Source organism: Crinia signifera, chromosome 9, assembly GCF_055691185.1.
Source record: "Crinia signifera chromosome 9, ASM5569118v1, whole genome shotgun sequence".
Lineage (NCBI taxonomy): Eukaryota > Metazoa > Chordata > Amphibia > Anura > Myobatrachidae > Crinia > Crinia signifera.
Window position 1 is genome coordinate 127,062,917 of NC_139225.1, and position 25,801 is coordinate 127,088,717.

The 25,801-nt window shown below is 48.7% G+C and overlaps 1 protein-coding gene across 4 annotated transcripts in view; it reads left to right on the forward strand.

The window, feature by feature from the left end:
- The window catches only part of NUMBL (NUMB like endocytic adaptor protein), a 109,491-nt gene that overhangs the window by 47,024 nt on the left and 36,666 nt on the right, over positions 1-25,801 (forward strand). For all 4 annotated transcript variants that reach the window (XM_083159709.1, XM_083159711.1, XM_083159712.1 and 1 more), the window contains 6 exons: positions 3,820-3,963; positions 15,262-15,403; positions 16,359-16,433; positions 17,215-17,289; positions 21,488-21,628; positions 22,308-22,512. In XM_083159709.1, coding sequence (XP_083015835.1) covers positions 3,820-3,963; positions 15,262-15,403; positions 16,359-16,433; positions 17,215-17,289; positions 21,488-21,628; positions 22,308-22,512 — 782 coding nt within the window. The remainder of the gene's footprint in view (positions 1-3,819; positions 3,964-15,261; positions 15,404-16,358; positions 16,434-17,214; positions 17,290-21,487; positions 21,629-22,307; positions 22,513-25,801) is intronic.

Genomic DNA, 25,801 nt, shown 5'->3' on the forward strand with positions numbered 1-25,801 from the left:
AAGGGAGAAAACGGTTACATTTTTTAAGTAAAGCCATTGTTGCTTTCTGCTATAACACCGTATGGGCCCTACTTAGTCGCTGACCCCTTTTTCCGCTTTCTCACACCTCTTAAACAATGTTCTAAACTTAAACCACAGCCGCTGGAGCCTTATCGGCCTCAATGAACCTGGATGTCCGAGGGTTTGTGCTGCTGTGTAAACTTCAGCTAACTGCTCATTCCGTACATCTGTCGCTAGGCAGACCCAGGTGACTGCGGGATGATCCGCATTCCATTGTCACCTGCTTTTTTCCCCCACCTCTCCACTATCTTCGAGAGATGTCACCTGATTGCTCCTAATTACAGAGAGCTGCATCCAGCCCTAGCATGATAGCGCTCACCTCTGCAGCGCTGTCTCCACCATTCTTAATCCCATCAGAATCCTGTAACCTGGCAACCATTACCATGGAGACCGTGTTCCCAAGATAAGTGGGAAGCAGGATCTCGCTGACACTGACAGCGGAGGCCTGGGATCAGTCATCAGAATGTTGCTAAAGGATGCTGAGAATCCACATATAGGATGGGCTGAGAGTTGGAGTAACAAGTTGGTGATAGGAACTTTGTGCAATCAAATGCATTACAGTAGAATACGGAGATCTAGTACCGGTTTGACTGCTGCTTTGCGTGACTTTGGGAGTCCCTGTTCAAATGACCTCATTTCTGGGCTGTAGCATCTTGTTCGCTTCAGTTTTCCGTTCTTGATTTTACCCGCTGCCCTGTTCCCACTTAGGGCCTAATACAAATATAACAAATATAATTCAGACGCTGGTGATTTTTTTTACTTTCTATTGTTATTTAAATAAGGTACATTCCCAATCCTGCAGCCGCAAAGTATTTAGGGCCTGATTCATGAAAAATCGTTTGGGGGCAAATTATTCTCGAAGGGTCGAAAACTCATTCGATGGTCACCAACCAGCTAATGATTTCTCTCCCCTTCGGGTGCATGCATCAGGGGGGTAGTGACCAGCGGGCGGCGCTGACCTGTTCACCAGCATAGGCAAAAATGTGTGGCTCAGGCCCTTAATGGTTGAACTTGCAGATCAAGATTCCATACATAGAAGAACCAAACTAAAATATTATTTGTGCTCTGCGCTATTAACACCGGTCCACGTGGTGTTATGATGTCATGTGGTAGACGTGCAGTACTCCTCTGGGAACGTTTTGGACGGCCAGGATATCTTTATGGGGGCCCTTGGGACTTGCTGGGCCCTAGTCAGTTACCTAGCTTGCTTGTGAAAACCCCGCCTCTCTTGTGTGGAGTAATAGGCTGGATTATGACAGGTAAAGGGGAGGTGTAATGCAAGATGTTATACAGCATGTGTGGCTCTCCTTTACTCTAGATCAGGTGCGGCTCGTCATTAAAGCGAAGCAAAATACATTAACCCTTGGAGTGTCAAGTGAATTTGTCAAAATAGGTGTGAAAATTGGCAAGCAAACATTTGTATTCATCCTAATGACCTGTAATGTTATCCTTATAGTAAATATCCCTTTTTTAATCTTTTTTTTAAATCTGAAATTATATAACAAATGTGAGCGACGCCGGCATTTTTAGCCGATATTTTGCACATCTCTGTTACAGAGATGTTGGCACTCAAAGGGTTAAACCCCTTGCCTTAATGTGCCCCAGTGGTTTTTTGTGGGATCTGGACAGTGTATACCTAGTACTGTATGTTGGAGAGAGTGCGCTATATAAATAAAACTATACTGTATTCTGCTATCTCATGAAAATAATATAAATGGTATAACACTGTAAATTGCAGTAGAGTGTATACTGGTATTTAGAGCATTCAGTGTATTTTCTGTATGTCATTTTAGTGCATGCTAATATATACTCTGTGCTTTTAATTACTGTAGATTTACTTTATAAAACTGAACTTGGAAGTGCTGCTACTGCAGTTATACTGTATATTCACCATGTTGAGACATTGCTGTTCTCAATTGTACTTACAGGTGGGGACGAGTAGGGGGATTTGTTCTGAGCTCACAGTCTTACAGTATGTTCGCCATGATTTCAAAAGCAGGGATAAAATAATCTACATATGTAGATTTTACTGGAGCCAGCTTGACGCAGAGCATCACAGATGATTATCGCCAACACCCCAGGCACTGTTCACAGTGGATAAAACCATTCCCTCGCCTGTCTACAGCATTACACCCTCTGTCAGACTCTGGAGGATTTCATTCCACATTCAAAAAGGAGCAGTTTGGATTTGTAGCTAATCCCAGTCACTGCTGAGCAGCAGGGGTCCCGAGTTACCTCAGAAATGGTTTTTGGTATGGGGATTGTCCGAATATGCCACTCTATAGACTCAGTTGCTAGTAATCTGTAATTTAATCCTGAATGAATCTCCCATCTCCAACATGCATGGCACCGCCAAAGGCTTAAACGGCAAGTGAAGTGACAGCGTAGTGGGTAGAAGCGAGTCCATTGATGTGCGGCATTGGAGACACCCTCCGTTGACTGTCCATGCTGGATAATGAAGGACATCACTAGCAAACCACTACAACCCCAGTCGTTGGTCGGAGTGGCTGGCATTGGTAATTGTGTATGCCAAAGCCGGCATCCTACCAGGTCACGTTGTGCAAGATGTCGCTCGGCACACACATCGTCCAGTGTATACCCAGCTTTATGAGCGCCATAGAAGATCCAGTCATTCGGCCAGACTGATTGAGCTGAGCGAAATGGAGATTGGATGTTACATTTTATAATTCTCTGTCAGATCCTTTCCCTACTGGATGGTCTGACAGATAAATGTACAGTGTGTACTCATCTTTACTCCAATCCTATTATAAATCAATAATCAGGAGATTGGCATGGTTTATCCTATAGTGCGTATGAATGGTTGTTTGGATTTTGCCCATAAATCTGGAAAATCTTGCCCACAAATCTAATGTATAAGTATCCGATCTGTCTTGGCCTCAATCTCTCAATAACGGTTTATGGTATAGTGGGTCGGAAATGTCTGGGTCAACCTCTAATTCTAGTTCGAGACCTAAAAATGGTCAACGTACAAGGTCAACACTGGAAAGGTCAACAAGAGTTTTTCACTGTTTTGGTGTCTGTCGCCATAGGTCGACACGGACACCAATTAAGTGCACACATTATTATAATTTAACTCTATACCCACTTGGATGGTAAAGTATGAACCAAGTTGGTCTAAACAAAACAAAAAAAACATGAAGAGTGGGGCATCTCTAAGCAAGGGCACAATTTATGGGTCAGTGTGACCAAGGTGTATATTCAATGCCGTGGGCGAGCGGTGACAGTGCTCCCCTTGTCAGTATTCAACGGACCCCCCCCCCCCCTCATTAGCCGATTCCCTCTCGCTCCGTTTTTTGAGCGAGAAGCAGAAGCAGCGAAACCCGCGGCTAAAAAATGCTGTTGGGGGAATCCTCACAGTCCTGTGGCAGCGAGGATTCCCCCGAACGTTGAATAGGGCGAGCGGCCGGCGAGGGGGTTGAACAGTGAGGATTGCTGGTTTTCTGCGATCCTCGCTCTTTAACCCCCTTGCCGGCTGCGGCGAGCGGCATTGAGTACTACTACAATTGTTTTGTGCACAAATTGACTATTACTATATTTTTCTGTCTAATTATATTATTGATTTTATTGGTAGACTATAATACCACGTAATAGCTTTGTGATTAAGGCCAGTGAATGAATAGCAGTGGCACAAAGATGTTTTCTACCCACTTTGTCCTAAAATGTTGAAACAAATATTAACACATACAAGCTCTGGATTTGAGAATAAATAATAATGTGCATTGTCATCTGCCTTTGTAGGTCTTCTTTCATCACGTTCGTTCAGGAATCGTCTCTGCCAATCGCCGCATTGCCCGTCCTATCTGCGCTCTCAGGAGGCATCGGCCGGAGTACTTTGTCTATTGGATGCCCACATCAGACCACCCTGCCGCTCCCACCAGCACTGTAAGTATCACCAGTCCTGGTACCCACGTCTACTTCCTGACATCCATGTGACATGTAGATAGAACCATCAGTCAGTACTGACATAGTCCCTTATTCTGATTCATTTGGACGTTTGGGAGTCCGGGCCTTTCAATACGGGGGGAATGGGGTGGATGGTGGAAGGAGGGGGACCGCCCATGGGAAAGCCCAGCATTTTATGGGTGTCCCCATGAAAACACTTGGCGGTACCATGGGTATGCTGGTGGGCCAATGCCTGCCGGGGGCGGGCAGCTGATGTCACAGGACCCTTTAGTAATTTTAGACCCCTAATACACCCTTTACTAATTATAGGGCTATTTGAAGCCATAGAGGAATTCTGTAACCATATGAAGGATGAGACCTGCAGACAACCGTAAACAGCAGGTATAGAGACAGGATGTTGGCACAATACCAACGCCAGCATCCCAGCTACCACTAGAAGACCGGCATTGGAATGCTGACTTCAATGAGGGTTAGGCTGCGGGAGGGGGTTATTGTAAGGCTGCGGGGATGGGTGGTTATTGCTAGGCACTTAGAAAGGGGGGCTAGGCATTAGCAGGGATGGATAGTGTTAGGCTACAGGGGGTGGACAAGGGGAGGCAAGGGGAAGTATACCTACCTGATCCTTGTTGGCATTCCCACCTCTGGTCATCCGTATGTATCATATAGAGCCTCTGGGAATTGAGATAGAGACATTGGGCCTAATTCAACAACATTCGGAATGGGGGCGAATTAGGCCCTGTTCCGACGTTTGGCGGTCTGCACAAGCACATATTCTGTTTGCGGCTTACCGAGCTAACCTGAATTAGGGCCATTATACAGAACTCCACATAGGGCACATACACACACACACTGTATATACAGCAATAATAAAAAGAGTCTACAGTACTATACTAAGAGATATTCCAGAAAGGAATAAGAGACTCTGGCATGGCAGCGCTCTACACAGGAGATAGAGACTCGCTAGAACAGGGAAGCTGACAGGCACCATGCACAGTGGGGAGTATCTACCACAGAAGGGATTCAGCCATCCCCCAGCAGTAATGGCCGCAGCAGCAGGGATACATACAGCTTGTAGCACTCTACAGCTGGAACAACATGAATACAGTGCAGAGGGATCGGTAGGCTCTGCAGTATCTAGCGACACATGGCAGGATACAGCCAGTAGAGACAACATGATTAAAGAGACTGGAATGTGGACAGAGATTCCCAAACTCCACTATTACAGGCCAGGGTTTAAGGATATTCATGCTTGAGCTTAGGTGACAATTAGTATCTTGGTCAATTTAACTTCATCTGGGTTCAAGCATGGATATCCTTAAAACCTGGACTGTAATGACAGAGTTTCGGAACCTCTGCTCCACACAGTGATGATAAAGACACTCTGCAGTGCTCCGTAGGGAGTATAGAGAGATACTCTGCAGTGCTCGGTAGGGAGTATAGAGAGATACTCTGCAGTGCTCCGTAGGGAGTATAGAGAGCCACTCTACATTGCACCGTAGGGAGTATAGAGAGACACTCTGCAGTGCTTCGTAGGGAGTATAGAGAGACACTCTGCAGTGCTCCGTAGGGAGTATAGAGAGACACTCTGCAGTGCTCCGTAGGGAGTATAGAGAGACACTCTGCAGTGCTCCGTAGGGAGTATAGAGAGACACTCTGCAGTGCTCCGTAGGGAGTATAGAGAGACACTCTGCAGTGCTCCGTAGGGAGTATAGAGAGACACTCTGCAGTGCTCCGTAGGGAGTATAGAGAGACACTCTGCAGTGCTCCGTAGGGAGTATAGAGAGACACTCTCTAGTGCTCCGTAGGGAGTATAGAGAGACACTCTGCAGTGCTCCGTAGGGAATATAGAGAGATACTCTGCAGTGCTCCGTAGGGAGTATAGAGAGACACTCTGCAGTGCTCCGTAGGAAGTATAGAGACTCTGCAGTGTTCCTAGGGTTACCACCTAGTCCCTTTAATTCCGGACACATATTAATTACACAGGTTCTGTGGCTGGCTGACTTCAAGACTCCACTTCACCTGATTTTAAACTGCCACAGAACCTGTGTAATTAACATGTGTCCGGAATTAAAGGGACTAGGTGGTAACCCTAAGTGTTCCGTATGGAGTATAGAGAGTAGGGTTACCACCTAGGACCTTTAATTCCGGACACATGTTAATTACACAGGTTCTGTGGCAGTTTAAAATCAGGTGAAGTGGAGTCTTGAAGTCAGCCAGCCACAGAACCTGTGTAATTAATATGTGTCCGGAATTAAAGGGACTAGGTGGTAACCCTAATAGAGAGACACTCTGCAGTGCTCCATAGGGAGTATAGAGAGACACTCTGCAGTGCTCCATAGGGAGTATAGAGAGACACTCTGCAGTGCTCCATAGGGAGTATAGAGAGACACTCTGCAGTGCTCCATAGGGAGTATAGAGAGACACTCTGCAGTGCTCCATAGGGAGTATAGAGAGACACTCTGCAGTGCTCCATAGGGAGTATAGAGAGACACTCTGCAGTGCTCCGCAGGGAGTATAGAGAAAGACTCTGCAGTGCTCCATAGGATGTATAGAGAGATACTCTGCAGTGCTCCGTAGGGCGTATAGAGAGACACTCTGCAGTGCTCCGTAGGGCGTATAGAGAGATACTCTGCAGTGCTCCGTAGGGCGTATAGAGAGATACTCTGCAGTGCTCCGTAGGGCGTATAGAGAGATACTCTGCAGTGCTCCGTAGGGCGTATAGAGAGATACTCTGCAGTGCTCCGTACGGAGTATAGAGAGACACTCTGCAGTGCTCCGTACGGAGTATAGAGAGACACTCTGCAGTGCTCCGTAGGGAGTATAGAGAGACACTCTGCAGTGCTCCGTAGGGAGTATAGAGAGACACTCTGCAGTGCTCCGTAGGGAGTATAGAGAGACACTCTGCAGTGCTCCGTAGGGAGTATAGAGAGACACTCTGCAGTGCTCCGTAGGGAGTATAGAGAGACACTCTGCAGTGCTCCGTAGGGAATATAGAGAGATACTCTGCAGTGCTCCGTAGGGAGTATAGAGACTCTGCAGTGTTCCGTATGGAGTATAGAGAGACACTCTGCAGTGCTCCGCAGGGAGTATAGAGAAAGACTCTGCAGTGCTCCATAGGATGTATAGAGAGATACTCTGCAGTGCTCCGTAGGGCGTATAGAGAGATACTCTGCAGTGCTCCGTACGGAGTATAGAGAGACACTCTGCAGTGCTCCGTAGGGCGTATAGAGAGACACTCTGCAGTGCTCCGTAGGGCGTATAGAGAGATACTCTGCAGTGCTCCGTAGGGCGTATAGAGAGATACTCTGCAGTGCTCCGTAGGGCGTATAGAGAGATACTCTGCAGTGCTCCGTAGGGCGTATAGAGAGATACTCTGCAGTGCTCCGTACGGAGTATAGAGAGACACTCTGCAGTGCTCCGTACGGAGTATAGAGAGACACTCTGCAGTGCTCCGTAGGGAGTATAGAGAGACACTCTGCAGTGCTCCGTAGGGAGTATAGAGAGACACTCTGCAGTGCTCCGTAGGGAGTATAGAGAGACACTCTGCAGTGCTCCGTAGGGAGTATAGAGAGACACTCTGCAGTGCTCCGTAGGGAGTATAGAGAGACACTCTGCAGTGCTCCGTAGGGAGTATAGAGAGACACTCTGCAGTGCTCCGTAGGGAATATAGAGAGATACTCTGCAGTGCTCCGTAGGGAGTATAGAGACTCTGCAGTGTTCCGTATGGAGTATAGAGAGACACTCTGCAGTGCTCCGTAGGAAGTATAGAGACTCTGCAGTGTTCCTAGGGTTACCACCTAGTCCCTTTAATTCCGGACACATATTAATTACACAGGTTCTGTGGCTGGCTGACTTCAAGACTCCACTTCACCTGATTTTAAACTGCCACAGAACCTGTGTAATTAACATGTGTCCGGAATTAAAGGGACTAGGTGGTAACCCTAAGTGTTCCGTATGGAGTATAGAGAGACACTCTGCAGTGCTCCGTAGGGCGTATAGAGAGATACTCTGCAGTGCTCCGTAGGGCGTATAGAGAGATACTCTGCAGTGCTCCGTAGGGTGTATAGAGAGATACTCTGCAGTGCTCCGTAGGGCGTATAGAGAGATACTCTGCAGTGCTCCGTACGGAGTATAGAGAGACACTCTGCAGTGCTCCGTAGGGAGTATAGAGAGACACTCTGCAGTGCTCCGTAGGGAATATAGAGAGATACTCTGCAGTGCTCCGTAGGGAGTATAGAGACTCTGCAGTGTTCCGTATGGAGTATAGAGAGACACTCTGCAGTGCTCCGCAGGGAGTATAGAGAAAGACTCTGCAGTGCTCCATAGGATGTATAGAGAGATACTCTGCAGTGCTCCGTAGGGCGTATAGAGAGATACTCTGCAGTGCTCCGTACGGAGTATAGAGAGACACTCTGCAGTGCTCCGTAGGGCGTATAGAGAGACACTCTGCAGTGCTCCGTAGGGCGTATAGAGAGATACTCTGCAGTGCTCCGTAGGGCGTATAGAGAGATACTCTGCAGTGCTCCGTAGGGCGTATAGAGAGATACTCTGCAGTGCTCCGTAGGGCGTATAGAGAGATACTCTGCAGTGCTCCGTACGGAGTATAGAGAGACACTCTGCAGTGCTCCGTACGGAGTATAGAGAGACACTCTGCAGTGCTCCGTAGGGAGTATAGAGAGACACTCTGCAGTGCTCCGTAGGGAGTATAGAGAGACACTCTGCAGTGCTCCGTAGGGAGTATAGAGAGACACTCTGCAGTGCTCCGTAGGGAGTATAGAGAGACACTCTGCAGTGCTCCGTAGGGAGTATAGAGAGACACTCTGCAGTGCTCCGTAGGGAGTATAGAGAGACACTCTGCAGTGCTCCGTAGGGAATATAGAGAGATACTCTGCAGTGCTCCGTAGGGAGTATAGAGACTCTGCAGTGTTCCGTATGGAGTATAGAGAGACACTCTGCAGTGCTCCGTAGGAAGTATAGAGACTCTGCAGTGTTCCTAGGGTTACCACCTAGTCCCTTTAATTCCGGACACATATTAATTACACAGGTTCTGTGGCTGGCTGACTTCAAGACTCCACTTCACCTGATTTTAAACTGCCACAGAACCTGTGTAATTAACATGTGTCCGGAATTAAAGGGACTAGGTGGTAACCCTAAGTGTTCCGTATGGAGTATAGAGAGACACTCTGCAGTGCTCCGTAGGGCGTATAGAGAGATACTCTGCAGTGCTCCGTAGGGCGTATAGAGAGATACTCTGCAGTGCTCCGTAGGGCGTATAGAGAGATACTCTGCAGTGCTCCGTAGGGCGTATAGAGAGATACTCTGCAGTGCTCCGTACGGAGTATAGAGAGACACTCTGCAGTGCTCCTTACGGAGTATAGAGAGACACTCTGCAGTGCTCCGTAGGGAGTATAGAGAGACACTCTGCAGTGCTCCGTAGGGCGTATAGAGAGACACTCTACAGTGCTCCGTAGGGAGTATAGAGAGATACTCTGCAGTGCTCCGTAGGGAGTATAGAGAGATACTCTGCAGTGCTCCGCAGGGAGTATAGAGAGATACTCTGCAGTGCTCCGTAGGGCGTATAGAGAGATACTCTGCAGTGCTCCGTACGGAGTATAGAGAGACACTCTGCAGTGCTCCGTAGGGCGTATAGAGAGACACTCTGCAGTGCTCCGTAGGGAGTATAGAGAGACACTCTGCAGTGCTCCGTACGGAGTATAGAGAGATTCTTCGGCACATTGAGAGATTATGAATAAACCTTTATATTGAAAATATTTTTCTTATTATAATGCAGAATTCTGATCATAGACCTTTCTATGTAGTTCCTAGTTTCCAGTGTTTCCATATAACAGCTTTGTCCTGTACACAGCGCCACTGATGTACAATTGGGGACATGTCTCATTTCAGGGACTACACTGTGGCCATTGCCAGATTTGTACAGAGCTGTATGGATGATGTGTTTCAGGGGTCTGAGCCAGTATCAGGGGACTAATGGATTCTCTATCTATCTGTCTATCCACAATGTGTTCTATAGAATTCTGTGCTACAAAGCAAACACCCACAGACCGTCCTTTCTCCTTTGCCAATCTACTGCTAATTAGCTGCTCGTTAGACAAAACCATCTTATAAAAAAGACCTGCCTGGCTTGTCTGTCTCCCTGTTACCGGCTCCTGTGAGCAGCGTGAATCTCTTACAGGCAGGGCCGGCAACAGAAATCTTGGGGCCCTGTACAATGATATTTCAGGGGCCCCCCACCTAATCCCAAATCCACACAACACTCTTCTGCATGAGCCTCATTTAACCTTTCGCTTCTCCAGATCCTGTTTTCATGTGCGGACTTCTTTCATTCTCAGTCCTGCTGGCCTGGCTCCTGGCTGCTGATTCCTTCTGGCTCCTGCTGCTGCTGGCCTGTCACTTTCACAAAAGAACGCTGAGCACTACGAGCAGGCAGGGCAGGTCTTTCACAGAGTGCGGAACAGATGACCCGCGCATGCGCAGTAAAAGTACAGGAGCCAGAGACTGAGGCCGCAGCACTGTGCGCCTGCGGCCCCAGGCCGTGCGCACACAGAGTAGATGGCGCTGCGCGCCGAGTGGCAGGCCACACACACAGTAGATGTCAGTGGCACACAGTGAGTCAGTCAGACTCAGCCACACACAGATGGTGCACAGTAGATGGCCGGGCCCCAAAGGTCACTGACAGGCCAGCTAGTACAGGCAGTGGCCATGCCGGGGCATGGAAACTCTGGGGCCCTTCAGATCTCTGGGGCCCGTCACACTTGTCCCCCTTGACCCCCCCTGTCGCCTGCCCTGCTTACAGGAGAACCCCCCACCCAGGATACAGGGACCACACACATCATCTACAGTGAATCATATGTGTGTGATACAGATGGATTTCTCCAGTGTGCGGTTCCCTGCACAGACCCAGAGAAAAGATGATGTTTGCAATGAGATGAACCTGCTCTTAGAGAATTAATAATAATCTGCAACAAATGCCCAGGAAAACGGCCATGTTGCTCACAGATGTTGAGTTTCCATTTGTAAACTGCATTCTAAAAATGGCCGCCGGTTACAGCTAGGGATAGACTGTGGCTCTACAACAGCCCGGGCATATCAATCACTGTTGTGTGATTTTGCAAGGTCATCGATTTATCGAATTACTGCACATGCGTACAGATTGTAGCCAAGATTGAGGCCAAACAGCGACAAAAATCAGCGTTTACCTTTTTTTGCAATCCACTTGCAACTTGACTGACAGGAAGTCGCTGTTTGGGGGTGGTAACTGGTCCTTTCTGGAAGTGTCCAGAAAAACAAACACACCTGGATGCAGGGCGGCTGAGCAGAGCACCGGGAGTGTCCTCTAATAATCAGTCTCCTTGTGTTTTGACTAACGCATTTTCCACCAAAAAAAGATGACATGCGTTAGCAGAGCTACAGGGGACATGGCAGCTCCCTTACACCAGCCATCTTGTGCTACATGCCGAATTGAGGGTATGAGGATGCATCGGTAGCTACCAATAAAATTTTAGCTTCCATTTATTCTAGTATTGTTTAAAAGTGATCAATACAAGCTGGTTGCTGTGGACAACACCTCTACTCTACTCTATGAAGTATGTCCCAACCAGTTGTGCAAGTAAGGGGGTACAGCGTTCCTGTAAGAAATATATTGCAGGTATGCAGTACCACTTCCCCCCAACCCGCAGCCACTGCTTTTGCACGCAGGCTCACCCGACAGAACAGAAGTGATGTGACAGCTGGACAGAGAGCGGTGGGCTGCCCAGTTGTCTTCTGAGCAGATCCACGGCTATTTGAAATATCACGCTGGGTCGCCAGCCAATAGGAGCTCATGGCCCGGCACCCAATCAGGAGCAGCTCCTATTGGCTGGAGACACAAAGTGATATTTCAAATAGCTGTGGACCAGCTCAGAAGACAGGCGGCTGTCACATCGATTCCGTTCTGCCGGGTGAGCCGGCGTACATAAGCAGTGGCTGCGGGTCGGGGGGAAGTGGTTTCAAACAGCCCCGGAATAGCTTATTAGACAACCGGGCAGCCCACCGCTCTCTGCCCGGCTGTCACATCACTTCCATTCTGCCGGGCTCGTGACTGTCACTGTGAGCCTTACTCCCCCATGGCAATTAGCATGAACCGCCCTTAACAGAGCATGTAATCACCGTGGCAATGAGCATAAAACCCCCTTGGCAACGAGCATGTAGGCCCCCATAGCAACAAGCATGTAATTCCCCATGACTACGAGCATGAAACTCCCTTGGCATCGAGCATGAAGCCCCTGGCAATGAGCTTGTGGGTAAATGGCACTTATGTGGCATTCTATTATGTAATGGGCATCACGGTGTGTGGTATAATGTGTAAGAGTCATTACAGTGTGGGGCATAATGTGGCCATCCCCCTATTGTCCTGTATCCACTCGTCTAGTTTCATATGACCACGCCCCCTCATGACATATGGCCACACACCTTTTGACGCACACTCCTACAGTACCACTAAGAAATCATTTCTGTTTGCGCCACTGGTCCCAACCATCCCTGATACAGACAGCTGAAGATTCTTGTTTGGTGCTCTGGTGCTTGTGGACCCCCCATGTTTGTGCTAAACCCCCCCCCCCCCTTCCACTCTACCCCTGTCTATGTGGGGCATTTTTCAGTCACACGGGGTGCTGAGTTGGTTTCTATGATGACATGAACTCTCTCCTTCTTGCTATACTCATCATGAAGCACAATGCTGTGAAATGTTCATGGTGCAGACAGAAGTTTCTAAACATCTCTGGTATCCGGGGAAATCTTCCTCCCGTCGGTGGCATGTGACTCCAAACTCCACAGGGTTATAACCTCTTCCTGGCACAGTGTAGCAGATTGTACCAACTTCTTCCCTCCTCTGCCTCCTTCCTCGCCAACCTCCCCTTCCCCACATCTACGCACTTAACCCTTACACGCACAACAGTTAAATGTCATAACACGTCTGGTTTTTTTAAGAAATGCTGATAATGTTGATATTGACCCCGGTTTATCCAAACATGATAAAAGAGGCATCGATTATGTGGCAGCACGTATGAGAACGCAGCCTTGTCCGTGTTCTACAGCTTATTTAGCATGCGTTATCTAGCACCTGTTTCTGGGAGATAACTGCAAGTATGTAATATCACCCGTATGTATGGAGTGAGTAGCAGATATCTCCATAGCTGACGCTGTCCCTCCATTTCTCACAGCAGATAAAACCCCCATAGGGTTAATGACCATCGTTAGCCCTATTTTTGTGACTATCGTCTAAGTACTGTATACGCACTATATCATTAACAATGTGTGGTCCCGTGGGTCGTTAGTGATGTCCTTTGTTGTCTGTACATGCTACATGGTCCTTGCAAACCCCCCCCCCCCCCATGTGTGTATGCACTTGCTGATGCCAGCACCCCTGCCAGGTTCCGTCATGAGTGAGGACTGCTGGGTGTAAATTGTCTGTCTCCAACAGATAACATACACGTCACCCATCAGATACCGGTTCCTGTACTTGCTCACAGAGAGCCAGATGTACTAAGCCTTGCAAAGTGATAAAATGGAGAGTGTGATGGAGCACCAACCCATCAGCTTCAAACTGTCATTTTTCTAACACAGCCTGTGGCATGGCAGGTAGTAGTTGATTGGCTGTTGGTTTATCACTCTCCATTTGATCACTTTTCAAGCTAATGGGCCCCATACATCAGCAATTAATTGTGACAATTTTCAGATATGGAGATGATTGCCACAATTAATTTTAGATGTGTGGGCTCCCCCTTTTGGCAATCCCAATCACAATCGCCAATCGATTGCTTAATCAGGTTTTTAAACATGTTTAATAATCTGGTATTATCTGCAGATCTTTTTTAGATGTGTGGGCATTCCCAATTCGTTTTCTTCATCTATTTACATTATGAACAGCTGAAATGACAATCGATTGGGGCAATTTCCAGATATGAAGATGCAAACTTAACATGGAAAAATCTGCCGATCACTGAAAAAATCTGTAATGTGTGGGCAAAGTCGGATAGATCTGAAAATCCATTTATCTGGCCAAAATATCCCAATATCTGAAAATCCATAAATTGTGATTGCTGATGTATGGGGCCCATTAGTACATCTAATTGCACATGTCCGGTAACAGACGGCACTGCTCATATAACGACTGAATATTAAATCCTCCCAGCAGATTAAGCAGAGCTGTGCATATCACTCTTCCTGACACCGCACGTAGGCCTCACATCGCGCCTCTGGAAGTCACCATGTGCCCTGGGAGGGGTCTGCGTTAGTTTGTTTAGTTTTTTTTTTTTTTACTTTACATTCTTCCCCCTTCCTGGATCTGGCAGTTTCCGGAAAATGTCATGCTCACCATATGTTTTCAATTTTCCCCAACATATGTGGGGAAGGGTAGCAGGAGTGTGGGATTCTGGGAACTATTAACACTTTCAATGCTTCAGGCTGATTCTAACATCCGTTAGATGTCACCGTTCAGACAGTTCGGGTAATTATAACCTACATTTTTTTTTTAATTGTTAATTAGGGTAGAAGACGTATTCGACACATAACACCTACAGTAATTTCTCTGTGCATATTAAAGTATATCTGGTGCCTGCTCACCCTGGAGGCAGACAATCTGTGGGCTGAGCCACCATCCACCATGGATAAGTGGAACGGCCACAAATACTTGTGCCTGTGGTGACAGAAATACAGGAGCTACGACCTGTTAATATGGATTCCATCCAGCATAATAAACTACAATAACAAGCGTAATTGTTGTACATTCATTTTTTTGTTGTTTATATGAAACTTGCAAAGTACTGGAGACCTGAGGAAATGTTGGGTAACCTGACAAATGGGTCCTTGGGTAGTGGTGCCCGCAGTTCACCTATTGATTTACTAGGAGTTACATTACTGTGGCATGAGGCAATTTGTGCCTCGTGCCTTAGTTTAATGAATAAGCTATTTTTTGTTGGTTTTCTCGTCATTGCTGTCAAATAAGCGTCTATATCAGGGCTGGGCAATTGCGGCCCTCTAGATGTTGAGGAACTACACATCCCAGCATGCCTTGCATCAGTTTCAGCATGGCCACATAGCAAAACTAATGCAAAGCATCCTGGGATGTGTAGTTCCTCAACATCTGGAGGGCCGCAATTGCCCAGCCCTGGTCTATATGGACCCCAATGATTCACTGAAAGTGCCTTAGTTTCGCATTGAAGCGTCTGGATAGAACAATTGTGTCTGTATTATATATCTCGGATATTTTGGCCCCTGTAGCCCGGCAGCTTCTGAGATGAACAAGCTGCGGCAGAGCCTGCGGAGAAAAAAGCCAACCTACGTCCCGGAGGCGAGTCGCCCCCACCAGTGGGGGGCAGATGAGGAGGCCGTGAGGAGGGGGAAATGCAGCTTCCCTGTCAGGGTGAGTGACCATTTATACCATCTTATTGGCGTTCATTCTGCTGTTTGCTATGGTTGCTATGGAAACTGAGATACATTGCTGAGGCTGTCATTTAACGCTCACTTCAACATGGGAGCAGCCTTTATTCTCCAAAATGACCACAAAGTCTTAAGTCTGCAAGTCTCCAATATAATCTGTGCTGAGCAGCACCTCCTTCCCCCCTGTATGACATTACTGTATCACTTTGGTCAAACAATTCCTACTTATTGTCACTGTGGACTCCAGTGCCCTCTAGTGTTCATCTGCCTTATTGTCATCACACACCAGTCTGATTATTATTATTTATTTATTTACAGCTATTTATATAGCGCACACATATTCCACAGCACTATACAGTGAGAATATTTGGGTACTTGTTTCCTAGCACGGCGCCCAATATTTTGATTGTAGTACATCTTATACAATCGCATTTCGTGCAATATAGCGGCATGCGATGCGATTTTTAATTGTACAAGCACCCTGATGGGTGCTTTCAATGTTAAATGCACCCTCATTGGCAACGCCACCCCCACTATCAACGTGAACCCAATGCTTGGCGAGCGGAGCGGTATTTGATGGGTGCTGTGCTAGGAAACAAGTACCAATAGTTGAATATTCACATCAGTCCCTGCCCCAGTGGAGCTTACAATCTATAATCCCTACCACATATACACGCACACAGACATTCTAGGGTTAATTTGTTGGGAGCCAATTAGCCTACCAGTATATTTTTGGATTGTGGGAGGAAACCGGAGTACCCGGAGTAAACCCACGCAAGTACGGGGAGAATATACAAACTCCGCACAGTTAGAGCCATGGTGGGAACCGAACCCATGACCTCAGCGATGTGAGGCAGTCATGCTAACCATTACACCGTCCATACATGTCTAATGTCTAGCATCAGTGTGGTGTAATGTGTCCCACCTTTTGTTCACAGTACCTGGGGCACGTGGAGGTAGAGGAGTCCCGCGGCATGCATGTATGTGAGGACGCTGTCAAGAAACTGAAATTGGTGAGGAAAAATGAATTACATTGGAAGTGGAACTCCTGTATATTAAATTAAAACCTCATTAAATATAATAGGGGGAGGGGATTATTGGGGTTAATGTACACTGACCAGGGTGGGTATGGTCCAGCCGGGGAGGAGAACGGTTGTAAGGACCCACAGCGACACGTGGACTGTGCAGTGGTGCTAGGAGGCTGGGAAATCTGGTGCCACGTGCAATCTGAAGATAAGAGGAAACGCTGCTTGTACTGTACGTGTGCCACCGAGTCACAGGGGGAATAAGCATAATGCCAATCACAGTTCTGGTTGCAATGATCCTGTGTTCCCAGTGACTAACTCATTCCCGCCTTTACTTGGCTTATTCAGTATAGGCCTTATCAGCAATCCATATACTCCTAAACCTCCTTCATTAGACTTCTGGGGCTCTAGTTAGAAATAACTCACTTATCATTAAAGTAAAACCATTATTTGATTATGGTTTTATAATATTGTATATCTTGTGTAGCTTGTAGCCATTACCTTTCTCCCAAGTAACCTGGTAGCATGCAGATAGTATAATAAGGTAAAGCATACTGTATGTAAATGTGTACACCCGTCTATCTGGCCGTGGGTGAGATCACAGACATAAAAGAGCAGTTACATGGTGGACAACCCCCCCCCCCCCCCCCCAGCCTACACAACCTGAACAACGTTATTACATATATACAGCATCAAACACAATACACACTCAGTACGTGTCTACCAAATGCCTACTCAGTAGTGACATTTTCTAAATTTTACTTTGCAGCTTGGGAAGAAGTCGATAAAAGCCATCCTGTGGGTCTCTGCGGATGGGCTACGTGTGGTGGATGAAAAGACTAAGGTGAGCAGAAGGGGCAATGCCATAAAACCCTGGTTATACACATCTAGTGGTCTCACAGACGAGCTTACTGGGCCAGATGTACTAAGCTTCAAAAGTAAAAACCAGCAGCGAATCCGCTCCAAACTGCCATGTTACAGGCTGTGTTTGAAAAATGACAGGTGGGAGCTGATCGGCTGCTGGTTTATCACTCTACACTTTATCACTTTTTGCAGCTTAGTACATCTCATCCACGGTGTGTGTTTATGTCTTTTCTCCTATTACTTTTTTTGTTTTTAGCAGTCACAGAGCTGTGAGACTTTCATTGTCCAGTGTACACTATATCAAGTGTCTCACCCAAAGTCAGATCACCGTACAATACCTCCTCTCATTTTGGTTCACTCTTTCTGACAAATTCCTTCTTAGATGGACAAAACCATGTGCACTGCAGGGGGGCAGATGTAACATGTGCAGAGAGATTTAGATTTGGGTGAGTAATTTTGTTTCTGTGCAGGGAAAATACGGACTGCTTTACTTTTACACTGCAATATAGATCTCACTTTGAAGTAAAACCCCACCCAAATCTAACTCTCTCTGCACAAGTAACATCTGCCCCACCTGCAGTGCACATGGTTTTGTCCATCTAAGAAGGAATTTGTCAGAAAGAGTGAACCAAAAATAACCCCCATAGTGGGCTGTGTGGTCACGCTGGGTTACTGTAGGATGACGTGGCGATCTATAAATATGAATGGCTTCCCTTAGATAAAGTGAAAGGAAATAAAGCACCAGCCAATGAACTGTGTTTGGAAATGACAGTTGGGAGATGATTGGCTGCTGCTTTATCTCATTCCACTTTATCTCCAGGTTATCTCTTCTCCAGGCTTAATACATCTGCCTCAGTGTATAATAGATGCTATGCTTAAACCCTACTAATATATATGGTGATAATGGGGTAGATGTATGAAGCAGTGATAAGGGAGGAGAAGTGATAAAGTGCCTGGTACTTTATCACCGGCCAATCAGCTCCTGACTGTTAAATTACAGGCTGCGGTTAAAAAGGGACAGTGAGGAGCTGATTGGCCGGTGATAAAGTACCAGGCACTTTAGCACTTCTCCTCCCTTATCACTGCTTCATACATCTACCTTAATATTACCATTATCTACATGAACATGGGAGATTCTCATAGGGGGAATGCACGAACATCTGATGCCACACATTGCCGCTTACCGCATCCATAATAATCCCATATGCACGAACATATGCGATTATTAACTGAAAGGACAGCTCTTGCGATAATCGCTTTCCTGTGCGATGTGGCTCTGGCACTGGACTTCTGCGTCTCCATCCATCTGCAGAGTGACTGCGCCAGGCATGCCGGTAGTGATCCGTGATGGAACGCTCAAACACCGCAGCGGAGAGAAACCCATAGGCTTCTATAGGGCATCGCCCGCTTTTTCTGGCGATTCCCTCCGCTGGGGCTTATGGGGCCCATTGCAATTTGCGATCCTTTCTGTGGTATGTATGATCCTGTTCTGTTTCGCCGGGTGCTGGGGGGGTGTCGGTCTGTACATGCACGGTCATCGCTGACCCCCTGCCTACCCCGCTCTGCACTGCACCATAGGCTACAGTGGGCTACCGTCATCTCAGCATAGCCATAGCCCATGGACCCAAAGCGATTCTGCCTGATGTTGATACATCGGGCAGTATTGGATCCCCCCATAGTGACCTATGGGGGAAACGGCTGCGAGCAGGACAGTAGGGATCTCAGTAGGGGCCGGAGATTCCTGCTGTGGGCGGCCCTCCTACATACATTCAGGGGATACTTAATACTTGCAGCTAACCCCAGAAAAACGGGTGTTTTCTGGGAATTAGCTGCAAATATGACATGGTAAAAGTGTGTGCATTCGAAAATGCGGTAAACCCTGAAGACAGTTTTTTTACAGCATTTTTGCTTTGACGCATCCATCTGAAGTACATTTTTGTAGACACCATGTTTACAATTGGACTACTGCGAACTGTGAAACACTTTTATTAACACATTTGTGGATCTCCTGGCACTGGAATCCCAGGGTCGACATAGATCTTGCCAATACTTTGAATGTCAACAAGACCGCTACATATCCATGAAATAAGATAAAAGCGTTAACATAGAAACATAGAAACATGTTGCCATTGACACTGTCATTGTCCGCTCTTTAAAGAACCCAATAAAGTCACAGAATGCTCGGCAGACACCTTCTAAAGGCCCCCATACATTAGTCTGACTTTTCCTCCTGACCGGCTCGCTATGCAGCCTCCCCCTGCTCGGCTCTCTATTAGCTGGCATCCCCCGCCCGCTGAGAGAGGTCTCAGCCAATCAATGGCTTGCTAGTCATCTGTATGGACTTTTTTTTTCTTTTCAAGTTGTCTGTTCCTCCCGGCTTGCGCCGCTGCCCAGCAGCCAGCGTCATCCACCCTGCCCGGCGCCCTGCTCCCGCTGTCACCCCACCACAACAGCTTCAAGTGCCTCCTGCCCGGCTCCCTATGCAGCCTCCCCCTGCTCGGCTCTCAATAGCCGGCATCCCCCGCCCGCTGTCATCCCCCGCATGGCTCCGGGGCTGGGCTGCACATAATATTTAGCAAATCTTATGTGCAGCCCGTCCGACCTCCCGACCCCGATCTGATGCGCACGGGACCGCGCATCGGATCGGAGGGGGGTGTCTGCAAGTGCGATTTGGGCCGATTTCACGGCCCGATTCATCCGAATTGGGTGAAATCGTGCCCAAATCGCATAGTGTATGGGGGCCTTAAGAGTGGAGCAGTGAGGATCTCGCACCAGGCGACATGGGGCACTAGGCGATCTAGCACCAGGTGACATGGGGCACTAGGCGATCTCGCACCAGGTGACATGGGGCACTAGGCGATCTCGCACCAGGTGATATGGGGCACTAGGCGATCTCGCACCTGGTGACATGAGTCACTAGGCGATCTCGCACCAGGTGACATGGGGCACTAGGCGATCTAGCACCAGGTGACATGGGGCACTAGGCGATCTCGCACCAGGTGACATGGGGCACTAGGCGATCTCGCACCAGGTGATATGGGGCACTAGGCGATCTCGCACCTGGTGACATGAGTCACTAGGCGATCTCGCACCAGGTGACATGGGGCACTAGGCGATCTCGCACCAGGTGACATGGGGCACTAGGCGATCTCGCACCAGGTGATATGGGGCACTAGGCGATCTCGCTCCAGGTGACATGGGACACTAGGCGATCTCGCACCTGGTGACATGAGGCACTAGGCGATCTAGCACCAGGTGATATGGGGCACTAGGCGATCTCGCACCAGGTGATATGGGGCACTAGGCGATCTCGCACCAGGTGACATGGGGCACTAGGCGATCTCGCACCAGGTGACATGGGGCACTAGGCGATCTCGCACCAGGTGACATGGGGCACTAGGCGATCTCGCACCTGGTGACATGAGGCACTAGGCGATCTCGCACCAGGTGACATGGGGCACTAGGCGATCTCGCACCAGGTGACATGGGGCACTAGGCGATCTAGCACCAGGTGATATGGGGCACTAGGCGATCTCGCACCAGGTGACATGGGGCACTAGGCGATCTTGCACCAGGTGACATGGGGCACTAGGCGATCTCGCACCAGGTGACATGGGGCACTAGGCGATCTCGCACCAGGTGACATGGGGCACTATGCGATCTCGCACCAGGTGATATGGGGCACTAGGCGATCTCGCACCAGGTGACATGGGGCACTAGGCGATCTCGCACCTGGTGACATGAGGCACTAGGCGATCTCGCACCAGGTGATATGGGGCACTAGGCGATCTCGCACCAGGTGACATGGGGCACTAGGCGATCTCGCACCAGGTGACATGGGGCACCAGGCGATCTCGCACCAGGTGACATGGGGCACTAGGCGATCTCGCACCTGGTGACATGAGGCACTAGGCGATCTCGCACCAGGTGACATGGGGCACCAGGCGATCTCGCACCAGGTGACGTGGGGCACCAGGCTGACCGTTTTATGTTACTTTTCTCCAAGTCTGTTTCCTGCTTCATCCAAGTCTGGAAACGTTTAAAGAATATTTGAGATGTTATATATTTTACAACCAGTTTCTAACTGAGGCACAAATTAGGCAGGAGGTCAAATGTGAATAGGGTGACTGGTGTCTGAACCCATTTATTGATGACCAAACATTCTCATCCTCTTACAGGACCTCATAGTGGACCAGACCATAGAGAAAGTTTCATTCTGTGCTCCAGACCGCAACTTTGACAAAGCGTTCTCATATATATGTCGAGACGGGACTACTCGGCGCTGGATCTGTCACTGCTTCATGGCCCTGAAAGACTCAGTGAGTACAGCATTGGAATTCATAGTTACATAGAACTATATCCAAACATTCATCTGTTGCATTATGTTATACAGTGGCGTAACTATACATTTTGCTCCCCCCTGCCAAAAAGTTTGTGGCGTCCTCCCCCGCCCCGGGCTCCTCTCCAGCGTGTTTCCCCAGCATGTGATGTGATGTCATCATGCACATAACGGAGAAGCTGAAGCAGAAAACCAGCAGACACTGCTGCTTCCCTTGGCTCTGACGCATCCCATGCCGCCCTAGCACGCCCATCCGCCTGCCCATTCTGTACACAGTAGCCAATAGCCGGCTCTGTGTACAGTCAATTGAATCAGTAGGGGTATTTGTCGCCTCTGCCATGGCTGCACCCACGCTGCGGCTGACTCACCTCCGGTGCTCGGTCAGTGGGCAGCGGCAGGCAGCAGCATGTCAGTGCTCCGAGCGGGTGCTGGCACCCACATAGACCCCGCTGCCACTTGTTCCCCCAAGCGACAGCTGGGGCTGCCTTACCGTAGTTTCGCCACTGATGTTATAGTATTTGGTATAGAGCACTCTGTGTCATTACAGATACTGTGCACTAGATACCAGGAAGAGGTGGCACCCAGTCACTTAAGTAATGGTAGTGATCACATGGCTTTATAGTGAATATTGTATCTAACCCACCTACTTCTGCCTCCAGGGGGAGCGCCTGAGTCACGCTGTGGGCTGTGCGTTCGCTGCCTGTCTGGAATGGAAGCAGAAGCGGGAAAAGGAGTGCGGAGTTACTGCGTCCTTTGATGCCAGCCGTACCAGCTTTGCTCGTGAGGGATCGTTCCGCGTCACCTCTGCATCCCAGCAGGCCGAGCGAGAGGAGGTTGTGCGGCAAGTTCAGGAAAAAAAGAAAGGTAAGTTTGAATAGGCAGAGTCATGGTGCAGGATTTTATCCCTTGCTCTGTGATATAACTTGTGTAAAGGCATGTATGGTGTATGGTGACTGGTATGGTGTGCCTGGTATAACTTGTGTTCCATATGCAGCTTTATTACTTTTATTTATACACTTGGCAACACCACAAGCACTATGCTGCCACCTACTGCCCATCCTGCGCACACTGTGCTGCCATCTTACCTATATCCACTCACCTACTGCCCATCCTACGCACACTGTGCTGCCAGCTTACTTATATACACTCACCTACTGCCCATCCTGCGCACACTGTGCTGCCATCTTACCTATATCCACTTACCTACTGCCCATCCTGCACACACTGTGCTGCCAGCTTACTTATATCCACTTACCTACTGCCCATCCTGCGCACACTGTGCTGCCATCTTACCTATATCCACTCACCTACTGCCCATCCTACTCACACTGTGCTGCCAGCTTACTTATATCCACTCACCTACTGCCCATCCTACGCACTGTGCTGCCAGCTTACTTATATCCACTTACCTACTGCCCATCCTGCGCACACTGTGCTGCCAGCTTACTTAAATCCACTTACCTACTGCCCATCCTGCGCACACTGTGCTGCCAGCTTACTTATATCCACTTACCTACTGCCCATCCTACGCACACTGTGCTGCCAGCTTACTTATAGCCACTCACCTACTGCCCATCCTACGCACTGTGCTGCCAGCTTACTTATATCCACTTACCTACTGCCCATCCTGCGCACACTGTGCTGCAAGCTTACTTATATCCACTTATCTACTGACCATCCTGCGCACACTGTGCTGCCAGCTTACTTATATCCACTTACCTACTGCCCATCCTGCGCACACTGTGCTGCCAGCTTACTTATATCCACTTACCTACTGCCCATCCTGCGCACACTGTGCTGCCAGCTTACTTATATCCACTTACCTACTGCCCATCCTATGCACTATGCTGTCAGCTTTCTTATATCCACTCACCTACCGCCCATCCTGCGCACACTGTGCTGCCAGCTTACTTATATCCACTCACCTACTGCCCATCCTACGCACACTGTGCTGCCAGCTTATATCCACTCACCTACTGCCCATCCTACGCACACTGTGCTGCCAGCTTACTTATATCCACTCACCTACTGCCCATCCTGCGCACACTGTGCTGCCAGCTTACTTATATCCACTCACCTACTACACATCCTGCGCACACTGTGCTGCCAGCTTACTTATATCCACTTACCTACTGCCCATCCTACGCACACTGTGCTGCCAGCTTACTTATATCCACTTACCTACTGCCCATCCTACGCACACTGTGCTGCCAGCTTACTTATATCCACTCACCTACCGCCCATCCTGCGCACACTGTGCTGCCAGCTTACTTATATCCACTCACCTACTGCCCATCCTACGCACTGGGCTGCCAGCTTACTTATATCCACTCACCTACTGCCCATCCTGCACACACTGTGCTGCCAGCTTACTTATATCCACTTACCTACTGCCCATCCTACGCACACTGTGCTGCCAGCTTACTTATAGCCACTCACCTACTGCCCATCCTGCGCACACTGTGCTGCCAGCTTACTTATATCCACTCACCTACTGCCCATCCTACGCACTATGCTGCCAGCTTACTTATATCCACTCACCTACCGCCCATCCTGCGCACACTGTGCTGCCAGCTTACTTATATCCACTCACCTACTGCCCATCCTACGCACACTGTGCTGCCAGCTTATATCCACTCACCTACTGCCCATCCTACGCACACTGTGCTGCCAGCTTACTTATATCCACTCACCTACTGCCCATCCTGCGCACACTGTGCTGCCAGCTTACTTATATCCACTCACCTACTGCCCATCCTGCGCACACTGTGCTGCCAGCTTACTTATATCCACTCACCTACTGCCCATCCTGCGCACACTGTGCTGCCAGCTTACTTATATCCACTCACCTACCGCCCATCCTGTGCACACTGTGCTGCCAGCTTACTTATATCCACTTACCTACTGCCCATTCTACGCACACTGTGCTGCCAGCTTATATCCACTCACCTACTGCCCATCCTACGCACACTGTGCTGCCATCTTACCTATATCCACTCACCTACTGCCCATCCTACGCACACTGTGCTTCCAGCTTACTTATATCCACTCACCTACTGCCCATCCTACGCACACTGTGCTGCCATCTTACCTATATCCACTCACCTACTGCCCATCCTGCGCACACTGTGCTGCCAGCTTACTTATATCCACTCACCTACTGCCCATCCTATGCACTGGGCTGCCAGCTTACTTATATCCACTCACCTACTGCCCATCCTGCACACACTGTGCTGCCAGCTTACTTATATCCACTTACCTACTGCCCATCCTACGCACACTGTGCTGCCAGCTTACTTATAGCCACTCACCTACTGCCCATCCTGCGCACACTGTGCTGCCAGCTTACTTATATCCACTCACCTACTGCCCATCCTACGCACTATGCTGCCAGCTTACTTATATCCACTCACCTACTGCCCATCCTACGCACACTGTGCTGCCAGCTTACTTATATCCACTTACCTACTGCCCATCCTATGCACTATGCTGCCAGCTTACTTATATCCACTCACCTACCGCCCATCCAGCGCACACTGTGCTGCCAGCTTACTTATGTCCACTCACCTACTCCCCATCCTACGCACACTGTGCTGCCAGCTTATATCCACTCACCTACTGCCCATCCTACGCACACTGTGCTGCCAGCTTACTTATATCCACTCACCTACTGCCCATCCTGCGCACACTGTGCTGCCAGCTTACTTATATCCACTCACCTACTGCCCATCCTGCGCACACTGTGCTGCCAGCTTACTTATATCCACTCACCTACTACACATGCTGCGCACACTGTGCTGCCAGCTTACTTATATCCACTTACCTACTGCCCATCCTACGCACACTGTGCTGCCAGCTTACTTATATCCACTCACCTACTGCCCATCCTACGCACACTGTGCTGCCAGCTTATATCCACTCACCTACTGCCCATCCTACGCACACTGTGCTGCCATCTTACCTATATCCACTCACCTACTGCCCATCCTACGCACACTGTGCTGCCAGCTTACTTATATCCACTCACCTACTGCCCATCCTACGCACACTGTGCTGCCATCTTACCTATATCCACTCACCTACTGCCCATCCTGCGCACACTGTGCTGCCAGCTTACTTATATCCACTCACCTACTGCCCATCCTACGCACTG